At 28.0% G+C, this 17,188-nt stretch overlaps 1 protein-coding gene across 14 annotated transcripts in view; it reads right to left on the reverse strand.

Moving 5' to 3' along the window:
* Gluclalpha (glycine receptor alpha 1) overlaps positions 1-17,188 on the reverse strand; it is a 30,753-nt gene that overhangs the window by 13,000 nt on the left and 565 nt on the right. For 3 of the 14 annotated variants that reach the window (XM_074252033.1, XM_074252124.1, XM_074252082.1), the window contains exons 1-3: positions 12,173-12,255; positions 9,101-9,213; positions 1,479-1,546 (exon numbers count right to left, since the gene is read on the reverse strand). In XM_074252033.1, coding sequence (XP_074108134.1) covers positions 1,479-1,546; positions 9,101-9,213; positions 12,173-12,255 — 264 coding nt within the window. Of the gene's footprint in view, positions 1-1,478; positions 1,547-6,619; positions 6,688-9,100; positions 9,214-12,172; positions 12,256-16,558; positions 16,719-17,188 lie in introns of those variants that run through there. The other 11 variants (XM_074252015.1, XM_074252108.1, XM_074252099.1 and 8 more) reach the window with 7 other exon arrangements.

Below are 17,188 nucleotides of genomic sequence, written 5' to 3' on the forward strand. Positions count from 1 at the left end.
TAACAGTAGACACTAGTTGTATATTGTATAACGCAACTGATGTAAAAGGGGTTTACTTGCAAGTAGCTGCATTGGCCCAACCATATAAATATATATGCATACACAAGCATTATATCTATTATATTAAATATTAATGTGTATAAAATACCAGCTAACTTTTACGATTACGATAATATAAACGCGATAAAATCTTAATCCTAGCATAACAAATAACAGTGATATATATATATATATATATATATATATATATATATATATATATATATATATATATATATATATATATATATATCAATGATATGTGTTTTATTTGTGTAAATCTCCCTTTCCCCTTTCCTTAACTTAACTTTTATTCGGATTATCTATTTTACTGGTTCTATTCATATCAGTATACTATCTTCTTCTAAACTTGTCATTAAACTTTTGCTGTAACTTACCAAATATTTTTTATTATTTTTTATTCTATTGATATATCACACACATTTATTATTTCATCCATTGACAGTGTTCCCGTGCATATTTTTTACTATGTATAAATTTATTGCATTTTTTATTTTTATTTCTCTTTTATTTGTTGTTTCGTTATACATTACAAAGCGCGTAATAACAATAATAATATTAATATTGTTTGTATTGTTTTATGTACAATTAAACTTCCTGTTATAAATGTTTTATTGTTATGACTGTTTGAGTTACTGACTTTTAAAAATAATATATTGTGTATATAATGATAATAATATATAGTATTTTTATTAAAAAATGCAAAAAAGGCCAACAATAATACTTAAAAAAAAAATGTTAATTTTAAATTATTATTGGATAAGAGTCTTAAATAAATATAATAATTATAAAAGAGCAATAAATATATAATTACTAATAATCTACAACACATTAGCATTTAGCGTTAATAAAATTATTTTATAAAACGAGCAATTAACTCTCAGCGTGATGCCAAGTTTAATTAATAACGTCAATTTGTCAGCTGTCAGCGTAATTTTATTTTATTTTATTTTTATTTTTTAAATTTATCCAATAAAGCATCATACTGTTTGTCAATTCCACTTAACATACACTGCTTAAATCAATTGTGACACCACAACACACTGAACTTCTAATATAAATATTTAAATATTTAAAAAGTCAAAGTGTGATATAAAAAAAAAAAAAAAAAAAAATATGGATAAACTATAATGAAAAAAAACGGTCGAAAGTATGTTACCATATTAATTAAGAGATAAATATTATATATAATAAGAAAATATCGAATAAAACGCGAATGCATATATATATATATATATATATATATAGATATATATATTATAATTGAAGTGATTAATAATAATAATAATAATAATAATAATAATAATAATAATAATAATAATAATAATAATAATAATAATAATAATAATAATATAACGTTTGTTTTTGGCTGTTCAGATACTTGTTTTTTTGTTTGTGAACTTTTAATATAAACTTACCATAGTTACGTCATCTATTTTTGAGATACTTCGAACAAATATGTTGACTTGGACATATGCAGGTCCATCTAACATGGCAAAAACAGAACACACAAATAAAAGATTAATCAATCTCTATTTTATAATTATCTAATATTATTCATCAAGTGTCTGTGTTGTTGTTATCATTTTCAACTGTTCCGTATGTTATCGACCTGTTTATCTTCATTATACTCTATCCACTCAACACATCCTCTTATCCAGCAAACAAACAAAAAGTTAAAAAAAAAAAAATTATACAGTCAACAAAAACTGTTTATGTTGTGTAAAAAAAAAAAAACTCTAAAATAAATGATGTGGTGTTCTTGAAAAAAAAAACGATAAATCCTAAACGCTTTAATCTTTTTTACGTGCAATCAACTTTAAAAGAGTGACAAAGTCACGTAAACACCTGACGTAACATCTCACGTATAGGATTTTTCCATTACTGGCGTTTTACGAGCTCACAAATTTAAAATCTAGCGCACTCGTGAATTTTCAGTTTATCTGATTTTTACGATTAAACATAATGACATTATATTATTATTGTTATTAGTCGCACAAGTATATATACATGAAAAATAAACATGTTTATCAATAGAGTTGCAGAGGAGATAGTATAATAGATGGCCGGTGATATACCGCAGATGCATGCAAAAGAGCCAGCCCTATTGGAACGCCACGATATATCGCATATGTATATATGGCATATTGATACATGTACGTTAACCCGTTGGAAGCGGGCGTGCATTTATGTATACGCTGATGTACACAAAAGGATTCCAAAGGGCAACCATTGTATCATCTATATCATCACTCCATCAATAGTTTTGTATATTTGTGTACTATCAACATTGGTACTGTAGTACTGTAGTACTTTCAGACAAAGAAAGACTCAGGACTAACGACTAACAGCAAATAAGTTGACAAGACTTGTTTTTTTTTTTTTTTTCTATTCTCTTCCATTTCAATTTTGATTTTGGCTGTTTCGTCTATTTCGTTTAGTTCAGAGGGAAATCCAATAAACTTAGCTCCCTGAAATTCAGCTTATGGTTCGTCTTGTTTAATTTTTTTTAAATTAATACCTTTACTTGCATTGTGCCTTTCAACCAATAACTTTTTTGTCATCCTACATTATTAATACCATGCAAAATTGTTGATAAAACAATTTTATTTATTATTACATCGGTAATTATTTATATTTTTATAAATAATTATAAAATCATTCACCATACCCAGTCAATTAACGTGTTTATAACGTTTTTTAATAAATAAATACAAATATATAATATAATATAATACAATAATAATATTAAATACACATATTTAATTGATAAATCTTTTGCAGACTTACCTGAGCAAGTCGGCTATCGAAGTCGCGAAATGATATATTATTTATATTGTGAATTATAAATTATAAAATATTATTTGCGAATAAATAAAACACGTTGTTGTTGATAATAACAATAATAATAATAATAATAATAATAATAATAATAATAGGATAACAGAGCCGAGCATATTGATGCAAAAGAAGAATATTAATAAATATATATTTAACAACAAAATAATAAAAGTAATAAAGGTGTAAGACGTTCATATGTGATATGATATGATAGATGATGTGATATGATATAAATAGGATATGAATAAATAAGATGTAAAGAAGTAAAGAGGAATAAATGTATAAATAATAATAAAAAATGAGGATAACACAGGAGGGATATGATGAAGGAAATGAGGGTAAGAGATGGAGGAGTTTGGAGTAAGTGTGGGCGTCACACCCGTATTGAACGTGCAAAGATCTGTCGAAAATGCGCTTGCGCACCCTTTTAGATCGCCACATCGTGGACACGGATCATATATATCTATTAAATATATATACATCCATTTTATTTCTTCTCTATAAATAAAAGGATTCAACTCCCCCTTACTATACATTATATAAACCTTTCTTTCTTTTTTTTTTTATTTATTACTCAAATGTCAATTTTTGAATTTTTTTAATTCCTCCCTACCTCGACCCTCCTGTCAGATTTATTTCATTTATATACAGATGATATAATTTATTAGCCAATTAATAATGTAGACAATTATTATAACTGCAGTATGAGCTGAATCCTTTGGTGGAAACAATAGCATGTAAGATAATATGTACTCTTACAAAGTATAAATGCAAATGAGGGAAAAAATAAATTTTAGACTAAGTAAAATGTGTATATATATATATATATATATATATATATATATATATATATATATATATATATATATATATATATATATATATATAAATATATAAATGTATGTACGTATTATCTATATATGTATATGAACAAGAGTAAGTATTTAGTTTGAACGTCGCTGAGATAAAATGAAGATAAAAAGAAGCTATATAGAAATGCCTGGCATGCCTGCACTTATATAAGTATATATATATATATATTAAGGTGGGTCAAAAAAATCGAATAATTTATTTTTGACTTTATACTCTGAAAAATAGGTTCGTAGACACCTAAAAAGAATTCTCTCCAAGTATAAGCTCTTAATTATAACGGGAAGGTCCTCCGCTTTGCGGGTTTCTATTTTTTTCGAATAATCAGATAAAAAAATTTATATCTCGCTTCCAACTGCTTGGAAAAATATTCCGTGGCATAGATTTTGTGAGAAATTGAATGCTTTACAAAAAAGGTCTCTTATGACTTTTTCAAAAACTCAACCGATTAAAAGATATTCATAGTTGAAGTTTGGCTATTTTAAGGAAAATATTCGTTTTTATTATGAATTTTATAAGTCGATGAAAAAAATTATTTCGGATTGCGGAACTCATGATTTTGTAGGAAATTTACTGCTCTACAAAAATGGTCTCTTATGATTTTTGATTAAGTGAAGCCGTTACGAGATATTCATCGTCAAACATTAACGAATATCAATATTTCCAGTTTTTGATCAATAATTCGATAAATTTTAATTTAAACTATGAGTTTCAGGAAAATTTACATAAATTTGAGTTTCGATCGATAAAGAAATGTTATAATAAGTTAGATAAAGAATTATTGGAATTATCATTGATTTTCCTTGGAGAAATGCCTCAAGAAAAGATTTCTTTCAAACGTCCTGGTGCTGTTCATCATGCTAGATGGATGGCTAAGGCCATTTATAGTTTGAAAATGTATCTATTCAGAGATGAATTCAAACTCTCTCAGAAAGAATTGCATGGTCTTCGTCATTTCTGTATTTTTATAGTCACATTGTATTTAAAAGCTTGGTTTTCATCAACTTCTGCAACAACTGCTGCTTATCATGACTTGCAGTTTATGAAAAATTTATTGGAGTACAAACATATCAATCCTTTGATTTCTTCAGCTACGTGTGAAAAAATGATTTCGCACTTATGGTATTTGAGCGATGAACTTGCCATTTTATCACTGTTTGACGATGGCGTTCCATTAGAAGTAAAAAAGTATTGTTGAAGCTGTTAATACTCGTGAAGGTACAGATTCTAAAGCTAAAAGATTTGTAATTGCTAAAAAGATTTGAATTCATTGGCGCAGAGAACTCTGAGTGACTTTGTGTCTAAAAAGTCATTAAATCTTTTCAAAATCTTAAATCTACCGTATGACTTTCTTGATGTCGATGTTGAATTATGGCCTACTAATGAGAGTTATCTCGAAAATAAAGAATACTTTCAACAACTAAAAGTTGTCAATGATTCAGCAGAGCGAGCTGTTGCATTAGTCAGTGAATATAATCAATGCTTGACAAAAAATGAAGAACAATTCCAGTACTTATTGCAAGTTGTCAAAGAACATCAAAAACATTCCCAAATTGTAATAAAAGAAATTATTTATAGTAATAGCGTACTGTTATGTTAAAAATATAGACAATTATATTGCAATTGATAATTCAATAAAAAATTTATCTATAAAAAAGTTAAATACTGGTTGTTTCTTACTTGATTCAATACTTTTCATATTAAATTTGACAAAGAAATATGTCATTCACTTCAAATTAAACTAATCATTGGCTATATGTCGAAAAAAATGCTCTAATTTCTTGTTTTAATGCAATCAAACAAGCTCAAGACTGAAAACAATATTAAAAAAATTGTTTATAACATTTCTTTATCGATCGAAACTCAAATTTATGTAAATTTTCCTGAAACTCATAGTTTAAATTAAAATTTATCGAATTATTGATCAAAAACTGGAAATATTGATATTCGTTAATGTTTGACGATGAATATCTCGTAACGGCTTCACTTAATCAAAAATCATAAGAGACCATTTTTGTAGAGCAGTAAATTTCCTACAAAATCATGAGTTCCGCAATCCGAAATAATTTTTTTCATCGACTTATAAAATTCATAATAAAAACGAATATTTTCCTTAAAATAGCCAAACTTCAACTATGAATATCTTTTAATCGGTTGAGTTTTTGAAAAAGTCATAAGAGACCTTTTTGTAAAGCATTCAATTTCTCACAAAATCTATGCCACGGAATATTTTTCCAAGCAGTTGGAAGCGAGATATAAATTTTTTTATCTGATTATTCGAAAAAAATAGAAACCCGCAAAGCGGAGGACCTTCCCGTTATAATTAAGAGCTTATACTTGGAGAGAATTCTTTTTAGGTGTCTACGAACCTATTTTTCAGAGTATAAAATCAAAAATAAATTATTCGATTTTTTTGACCCACCCTAATATATATATGTAAATATAAATGTATGTATATGTATATAGTTAAACTATATAAAATTCTAGTGGACTGGATGATCGATGGACTCGTGAAGATGCTCGAGAGGGATGTACGAATAGCGTTAATTTGTTGACAAAACTTATCTATGTATTTAAGTAAAAATAAAATTATTTATATAATAATAATAATAATAATAAGAATAAGAATAATAATATCGCAGCATGCGAGTAACGAGACTAACCTACTTGCGCTCTTCTACATTTGGCAGGGATTTTATAAAAATATTTAGAGGCATAGAGAGATGATTTAATTTAACTCGCGATTTAAATAAATTTGCTTTAATCATTTGACAACAATTTTTGACGAAAATGCTCGACATCAGATATTTGTACGAGCACTGGCTTGTTTTTGTTAATATATACTTACCATCTTGATGTCACTAATTGTTGCAATGCTTCTTACAAACAGGTTTACCCGGACAATGGCCGGCCCATCTAAGGGCAAAAACAATACAGCCCCTTTTTAATCAGTTAAACTTAATCAAGATGCTAGTTGTCATTTTAAATAATTAATTTAAATTATGCTACTCCAACATTAAAACCTTTTTTTTTTTTTATCTATCTATCTATGTATTTATTACCTGAGTTTTAAACTGACTAAAAAAAAAAAAGTTAAATGTTATTTTATTAATATTAACGGTATCGGTTTACGGTTTACGTTGCTGGTAAAATACGTTTACGGACCTGTGTTTATTATTTTTATAACCGTATCTCCGGTACCGATAAAACTAGGACAACTTGACGTCGGGTAAGCTATTGCCTCTATATGATGATTAATTTAATTTGATGGTTAAATTTATTATTATCGCCCTCTCAGCGGATCTATTATACAAAAGTTTTGATGCAGACATAAATTATTTACCGGATGAAAAAGCCTCGGAGCTAATAGATGCTTCAATTCTCACGATAAAATCAATACAATTTTTATAAATAATAATAATAATAATTATAATTATAATAATTATTATTATTATTATTATAGTGAAGATCAAAATTATATATGGACCTGGATAAAAGCGTCAAATGTTGAGTAAAATTTAATAGTCACATCCATAAAACAGTAAACTCAGTTAAACTGTTGGTGTGATTAGTGTCACGAGTTTAAACGCAGTTGGAAATGAGTTAATTGACAATTAAATTCCAATCACCCAGCAAAACAGTTCCAAGTAGTAATACCGATTAAACTAAACTTGGAAAACAAAACTTTTATCCAAAGTATTTCAATTTTTCACTTGTCCCGGTGATGAAAAAAACTAAAACGAGGATACTAATAATAAAAGTAAATAAGATAAAGTTGTCGCGTTAGAAAAGAAAAAGTAAATTACCGAAACAATTTAAATAATTGAAAGTTTGAATAAATAATAAATATAATTGATAAAAAAAAAAAAAATGGAGCTATTGGTAAATCGGTAAATCGGTTATCAGTTATCAGAATCGATAACTGATGTTATTTGACACTGGTTCTGGTCTTTTGGTGGATATGTACACAGAAAGGAGAAACAGGTTTATTTGTATGTTATATTTGCTCATAATTTGCAAGGGAAATTCATGGCATGACGTGGCTCCAACAGTATCCTCGGGATCTGTACAGTTGTCCGCGACAAGAATAGAACGTTACGGGTTATATTAGTCTGCTCCTCGCCAAAGGTGAGACACGTTTTCAGTACGAGACTCGCATATTTACACTTGTTTCATCTATCCACCTCTCGATATTTATTTTATTTTCTTTCATCCTCTTAGCCTCTTACAATAGTTGTATACATTATTATGTTATAGTAAATTTAATTTGCAGCAACACGCGCACTTATTCCAACAACTATTCTCATTGGTGCATTTAACTCTTGAAATTTATCCTACAATTTAACCTGGAATAACAATAACGCTCTCTATACACCAATTAAACTAAATTCATGATCAACAATAAAATAAAGTTTAAATTTAGTTATAATTCCGTAATGTTGTCGAGAGTTGGAAGTCGGGAGAATAGTTAACATTTATAATGGCCTTCCTGGTTCCTGCAATCTAGAACACGATATTAATCTACGTACTTTTTTATTTATGATTAAGTATATATGTGTATGTAACTACCCTTTACTCTGAATCGCGTGATCTTAATTTATAAATTATTTTCTCTAACACGGAATAGCAATAATTCACAAATATATATATATATATATATATATATATATATATATATATATATATATATATATATATATATATTTATCTTTTTTTATCATTTTTCATTTATACTACCTGTAATAAACATGTTAACCATTCTGTGCTTCAAGCTTTAAAGCATCGATCGAGTAAAAAAAGCATTTATATATGTATATATTTTATTTTATTTAAATGCATAAACGTTGATACCACCTGGAATGGAAAACGGCGCCTGTAAACTGGTGATGCATGCGAACAAGACATTTGAGCTTTAAACTCATTGTCTATTATTTTATATTTCTCTCTCTCTCTCTCTCTCTCTCTCTCTCTCTCTCTCTCTCTCTCTTTTTATCTTTTTTTTTTTTCCCTCAACGCGCAAATATAAAAGCGGTAAACGTTGATGTAATAAATGACAAGTCCCATGTCATGTGTTTGTCAACATTTTTCTTCTTATTTTTATTCAACATACATTAGTACGTGTGTTTTATTATAATTTATATTGTTTGTTAAATTTTTTCTCTGCAATGTAATATATTATATTTAAAGTCAAGTATTAAGGTTAATCTTATAAATTTTAGCCACTGGATTATTTTAATTACAACAGAAGAAGTAATTATTCCGTCGGTTATTGTGTAAAGGAATAAATTGTTAATATTTATTATTGTAAATCTAGAAATTATCTATTTACCTGTTCCATTCTCTCCACTCGGTCGAATACGAGCGTCGTATTTTTTTTCCCCGAGAATATCGTCCAGGACTTCCTTCTCCTTCTCCCGGTAGTTGACCTTTCCCGGCGAGCATCTGTAATAAATAAATATACAAAAGCTTTATTAAATAGTAATGTAAAAAAAAAAAAAATGAAGTAAAAGCGTATTCGAAATGAATGTTAATAGAATAATCTTGTACATAAGGCCATTGAATTACCGGGTGAGCATTTAAAACTGCTTAATTATATCTGTTGTAGAAAGGAGCAAGAGATCAAGACTACTTTAGCAAGTAAAGGAAAAAGAGAGAAAACAAGTCGGCATTAACTTTAATAAAGGCTGAGCTTTTCAAGAGAGAACCCAAGAAAGCTTCATTCTCAACTTGTTGACGTTGTTATCAGACATCTCTTCTTCTTCTTCTTCTTCTTCTTCTTCTTCTTCTTTCGCATCTTCATCTTCATACCACTGGCTTATAGTTCGTTTTTCTCGTTCTCTTTAGCTACCTCCATTATATCTAACTGTTTTAATGAGCAGTATACATCATCAAGAGAATCATATCAACTCTTTGTTAAATTTTTATATCATTGCATTACATTGTTATCAAAATAATAGTAATTATTATTATCACTATTATAAATAAAATTAATAAGCTTTTCCAGCGAGCATGCCAGTGAATATTATATCAGTGGTTATTAGTGTTGTTATTATTATTATCATCATTATTATTATAATTCTCCAATTACTTTGTAATTTAATAATAAAATATCCCATTACTAGAAGGTATAATAATGTAGAACAAAAAGGAAGTTGGTAGCTCATAAATTAAACGCAATTATCAATCACTCTTTAGTTTAATACCAAAAAAATCCAGCAAGTAATTTAAACTTTCTTTGTTTGCATAATGTACATTGTTCTATTTTTCTTTTTTCATTTATTATTTTGATGGTAGAGTTAGAGTGTATGTGCATCATGTTTGATCCCCGGCTCGTGAATTTTCCAACAACCGGCAGCACTATCTACATATTTAAGATGACGATGCATTTTTTAACTAACATCTTGATAATACTTGTTTAAGGATTCCTCTATGTCCATATTTGCTATTCAACTCTTTGGTATTGTTTTTGAATATATATATATATATATATATATATATGTATCATCTCAACCCCTCTATATTTATGCTAACCGACATTAGACATGACGGAGAAGCAAATAAGATACCCTCCCGGCAAGATATATATTTATTTTTAGCCTCCAAAAAATATAATCCTTTGGATAAATAACAAACATTGAATCTCCAATCTACATGATATTCATTTCTTATTTCTTTGTACAGACAAGGGAAACAGGGAACTAGATAGTCTCTACAAGTAATGTCAAGGGAACAAGTAATAGTACTGGGCTAGAACTGCTCAATAGAACTTGTTTGTAATGTATATGTCCAAATCCCAAGATAAATTTGAATTACAATTGGCTGAAAGACTTATCTTAATTTATATGGGGTTTCAAGATCCACTTGTTTACCAATATATAATGTAAAGATTTTTTTTTATCTTTCTAATAGTATATTAGTGACGGTCACAAGTAAATATAAATATTTATGAATTATTTATCGTGTGTAAAAATAACTTGACTATCAGACGGATATCATAAAAATTTATTCGTCAATAAATTTATAATGGCTTTCAGTGGATATATATATATATATATATATATATATATATATATATATATATATATATATATATATATATATATATATATAAATATATTGTGATTTTTATATTAATAAGCCATTAAATTTAGCACGAGCGTATCAACACTTAAAAAGTGATAAAAATAAATAAATAAATATAAAAGTCAGAGGTATGGGAAATATAAAATATAAAATAACGTAGATGTCGGTAATGATTGATTGTCTGGGAAAGAAAAAAGAAATTTAAATGGAAATAAAAAAGGTATATGACTCCGCTTAAAAATAAAAAAGAAACATACTATAAAGCTTAATCGAGAACGGTGATAACAGATGATATTCAACGAAAATGTTTAAACTGGTCTGATGCCCGAGGCAAATTTTAAATGAGAACCTGTGAGAGTAAGCTTTAGTTATCTGTGTGTATGTATATATATATATATATATATATATATATATATATATATATATATATATATATATATATATATATATATATATATTTATAAAAAAATAAAAGAGAGGAAAAGTCAGTAAGCAAGAGGTATATTATAAGTAAGGGATAGGCAGAGAGTGTAAAGGAACAGAACAAGACGCGGTAGTAGTTGAGGAAAGTGAGAAGACTGAGCTTGTAGAGGACTATTCAAACTCTCCCTTGGTATCAACTCGGAAAGAGTCGAGAGTTTATATGCTACGGCTTGATTCAACTCTTCTCAAATCCATGAATAAATTTAAAAACTTTCAAACTTTTTTTCTTTGTTTTTTTTCACATGCTCTGATTATCTAAACTCGTGAAAAATAAATAAATTCATTAAATTAACCGCGAAAGTGGCGGAAAAATAATATTAAAATAATAATTTCAACTGTGCATTCACATCAGTCAATATTTAAATATGAAAATCTTCGGATTAAGCCTGTACATTATTATCAGTGTCTCTACTTAACGAGGCTTAAATCCGGTAAACATAAACGAGATGCATATTTCCCGTGTCACTGTTGTTTTTTTTTTTTTTTTTTTTTCCAGTAGTATAAACCGGTTACGGGCCCGACAAGGAAATATAATACTAGCAGTGGCACAAATGCTTTTAAAATAACATCCTCGATCAACAAGTGTCGCGACTAAATTTTTAATTTACTTCATCTACTAAACGACTGGTATGCGAAAAAATATATTACGCGTCGTTTTCTCATTTCCCGGACACATTTATTTTATCTCTTGTGCGGTTCCTGCTCTTGGGACTCGGAAGGGAACTGAACCGCGGTAAATAACAACTCGAGACATTAATAGGGTGTTAAACAAGGACAATAATATTGGACAGCAATTAATTTTTTAGTATAATAATAATAACAACAATATTCTTACCTTGAGAGATGCACCAGGAATATCAGTAATACTACCAGAGGTAGCACTCCAGGCCACATTGCGGCGGCCTGCAAAATAAACATTATTATATTCATTAATATTGAGGTTTAAAAAAAAAATATATATATATATATATATATATATATATATATATATATATATATATATATATATATATAGCTATTAGAATAACTATATTCGTTTGTATACGAAATGCCAAAAACCCACAAAGTGAGTATCATTCCACTGTGGCGAATTGACAATATATATCTGTATATAGATGAATAATATTACTGCTAATTATAATACACAGACAAACAGAAACTCTCTATCTCATTTACCACACGGTTAACAAAATAATTTAATCCATAGAGATTAAATAAGGCTTGGAATTGCACAGTATATATATATATATATATATATATATATATATATATATATATATATATATATATATATATATATCATCCACATACCCATATGCATAATCATAATCAAATCAATAAGATTATTCATAAATTAATTTAATGTCTCTTTCAACTTAAGCGCTGATACATTTAGATAGATATGTATGTTATTGTGGATAATATTCCCGTCTTGTTAAAATCTCATATCATCGAAATTTAAATTTAAATTTATATATATATATATATTTTTTTTTTTTTATTCCAAAAACAATCAGTTGGTGGTTTTAATCAACGAGTAAGAAATATATTTGCTTTGCTTGGAAACAATTTAGTATACCGATGGAATAGATCAAGTATATCGATTTCCAATGTTTGAACATATTAAGCTCGGGTACGCTCAAGAGTAAGCATAACAGAGAAAGATGATAACAAACAGTGGCGTTAACGTTGTATACACACACCTATGAATATGCAACAGAAATTTAACGACACACAAAAAGTGTTGAGAAAAATATATATGACTAAAACACCAAAAACTATAAAATATAAAATATAAACCAGATTATCAACAACATTTATTGTCTTGACCATTCATTTTTCTTTTATATAATACAATTTTGTGAGTAATAACCCATTTGATTGATTAATCACTTCCTTCTGGAGCGTATTGTTATTAAATAAAAAAAATTAGAGGAGATAAATTGATATTTGGTTCTAAAGGTTTGAAGAGTCACGCAGGCACAGGATGTTGCTAATCTAATTTTGATATACAGAAAGCTTTCCTATAGCTAATCCTGGCTGGTATACTTGTGTTCTATTCACATGGACATATTAATCAAGGTGTACTAGAGTGTAGATGTCACGGTCCGAGATTTACAGCAGTAGCAGCAGTTGCCGCATACTGGTACTGGTTGTGAATAGAATAGGATAGGATAGGATAGGATATTACAAAAGAAGATGAAATAAAGCACATAAGCATGAGAAGGATGATGACTACTCCGACAGCGTATAGTCAGGTGGCGCTATAACGATCTTTCCTGGACTAGTCGCGCGCGCGCGGTTGTGTGCGTAAAATCAATACAATCCCAAAGAGCAACTTAAGATAAGTAATTTATGGCAATAAATCGTGATTAAATGCCACTGATAAAATTTCGATCTAATAAATGTACAACCGAGAGTGTTTGTACAGTGTGTAAACGTATTATTCTTTTATTCTTTTATTCTTAATCTCATTCCTCGTAAATCATTAATTTATCTTTTATCTTCCTGTTAAAATGATCTACTGCTTAGATCAATCACTCTTTTCATTTATTTTAACGAGAATTTTATTTATCTAATTTATCTTATTTACAAATATAAATCAACAAAACCTCGAATAAATAAATTGTATAATTTCTCCCATAATAATAATTATCATCATCATTTTTATTATCATTGTGAGTGATGGAGATGTAGAAGGAGTTGATCGTCGGGTAAATCAGAGGGTAGTAACACCCCTCAGTGTCACAATTACTTAGTTTCGCCGGATATTTCAACTCATACCCTCTTTCCGTCAGCTGCGGAAAAAATTAATTTTATCATCAAATCATTTTTTATATCTCTTTATCTTTTCTCTTTCTTTTTATTACGATTATTATTATTTTTATTGCCGTGTTAGATATTGTTGAAAATTTTATATTTTTACACTCAACTTTTGGAATAGTAACAAAAAAAAAAAAATTGTAAAGATATTTTTAAATGGCATACGCGAATATTATAGTCCCGAGGGAGCGTCCTCTGTGGATTGGTTTAAATAACTTTTATTTTAAATTCATCTTGAGAGTGGAGGCTATAAAACTATCTTTTAAACAAAAGATAAATTTCACGCGTTCATCTTGAGGTATTTGTTCCCTTGTTGGGTTGTTGTGCAGTATACTCGGCTTTTTGTTATTTTAAACTTGCTCTTTTTCTTCATCCCGTTATTCTTTTACCAAGACTGACAGATAGATAGATCGAGATAGATATAGATGAAGATTTAAAGAAGGAACTGCTTAAACTACCTGGTGAAAATCTCGGTCACGCCCATACACGTGATACCACTGTCTTCTCAATTATAAAAGTTGTTATTATTGGATGTCAGCGAGTTAGGGATATACTAGATGCTAGATCGATTATTTTTGTTATCTTTTTTATCGTCCAACCACTTTCAGACGTCAATTTAACGTTATCCGGCATCATACCTCCATTATACAGTCAAGAAAATTAATAAAAAACTTTAATATCTCATATAATTATCATAGTGTAATTTATGTTGAGAGGAATTTTTTTTTGCTAATAAATTAAAACAATATTACTTAAATTAACTGGATAGTTAATAATAGAACAATGGAACAAATATATTTCTACTTTTAGATACTTGGCTAGTTTTTTATTTATGAAAGAATACCTTTTTATTTCTGTGCAATTACGGAATAATTGCTACTATTAAGGCATTTTAATAATTGATTAACTTTATTTTTTTTTTTTTTTTTTTTTGTAATTAGAGAACTGTAAAAAAATAAAAATGAAATAAAATTGTTTCATTAAATTAAAATATGTAAAAAAATAAAAAATCGTTACGTGGATTTATATATATATATATATATATATATATATATATTTTTTTTTTAATTGTGTAATGTACAGTAGCCGCAGGGATTTTTTATTTTATTTACGTGAAATTCAACAAAGTTTAAACTTTTAACATGAGAGGAAAAATAAAAGTTATTTATAATTTTCTCATACAGTGTAAAAATAAGTATCAATGGTATAAAAATATATCAATGGAAGAGTAAAATAGGTATCCCGAGTTCCAACTGAGCGTTAATAATAATTCCCATTTAATTAATATAAAAAAGTTTTATGACTAAAAAGTAAATAGAGCCAAAAAAAAAAATATATATATATATATATATATATATATATATATATATATATATATATATATATATCTTTATTAACAATAAAATTTCTCATATACTTTTTATTTGATAAAAAGTAATTACGACGAAAGAAATAAGAGGAGTTGAAAGTAGAGAGTGAGTATAAAGGAGGAAATAAAAAAGAAATAAAGAAGTAGTGAGAAAAATATGTATTTGATACACCTCACACCTCACACCTCTTGCCTTATACCTCCTCAGACCCTATACAGTATCCAACTATTCCTCGACTCTTTCTACTTGCTCTATACTCGCTCTGTACTCGCTCTATACTCGCATCTATTTCTCATATTTTCTTCATCTAGAATTGGTGTGACTCTCGGTTCGGCAACTCGACAGCATTTCATCATCAAAAAAGGTAAAAAAAATAAAATAAAAAATAAAGAAAAAGAAAAAGAAACTGTAAGTTTTACTCGAGTAAGCACAAACCCTCGTAGCAAGTGCGCCGGATATCCGATTGATTGGGGATATATACGAAAATCGTGCCTCGTTTCCCGACAAATTGCCAACTCGTAACCGTGACAAGGCCAACGAAACGTTTACATTTTTCATATTTTTATTATCATTGTTATTACAACTTTATATACTTTTATTGTTTTACACTTTACACGTGGGAAAAAAAAAAAAAGAAAAATTTAATAATTATTAATAATTTAAATTCTTAAATTAATCAACACCGATTTTAAATACACGAATAATTAAATCTCGTGAATAATTGAATCCGCATGTTTAAATCATTAAGACCTACTTTTTAATTAATAAAAGTTAAATTATTATTTACTTTATTCGAATTTGTGAGGAGAAAATCTGCTACCGAGAACGAGAAACTTAAGCCACTTAGAAAAGAAAAAGATAAATATTTAAAAGCTGTAGCTGGTGATTATCAAAACTAAAATTGAATCATCAGGTGTCCTCATTAATCAAACTCATAAAACAAGTTTATTAAAATTTATCAGTAATAATAATAATAATAATAATAATAATAGTAATTAATAATTAATAAAATAAAAAAATAAACTCACCTACAAGTTAAATAATAAATATTAGTGAACAACAGTGAAAAGGGTAAATGTAGAGTCAGACCAGACTTGGTTAGTCTCAGCAGTAGTATAGAGTTGAGACTGATACGACAGATAGGGTGTAACCTATGTAAGTGATACTCTCAGACACTTTGCTCAGACAGACTGTCCATAATATCACATAAGTTTATATTTATATAGTTGGATTACAGGATAGATTAAATCAAACCGGATCCAATTACCCGGTCTATCATTACACTGACAATTTGCACAAGTGACAAATAACACTTTTATACGTTTTATACGTCTGCCATTGAAACCTATTGCTGTTGAATAGGAAATTGTTTGAACAATTTATAAAGACATAATTATTTATTTAAAAGAAGAGGATTTAGTTATTTAAACCAATTGAATCAACCACAAAGTTGTTGATTAATTTTACGGGAATTGTAAATCTGTAAAAGTTAGTAACATAGAAGGTGGTGAGATCTTTTGTAGGTGGTTTTGGTAACTCCACCCTGGCATGGGTTAACTCCTAATCCGAATGAACTCCTTCCATCGACACTCAGGCATCTCGTTTTTGCCCGGTTCTAGCTATAATGATGATCGAACTAATTATCCCGGGTCAATCAA

This window comes from Cotesia typhae, unplaced genomic scaffold (assembly GCF_013202065.1).
Source record: "Cotesia typhae breed Kobodo isofemale line unplaced genomic scaffold, CoteBio_Ctyphae contig_123, whole genome shotgun sequence".
Lineage (NCBI taxonomy): Eukaryota > Metazoa > Arthropoda > Insecta > Hymenoptera > Braconidae > Cotesia > Cotesia typhae.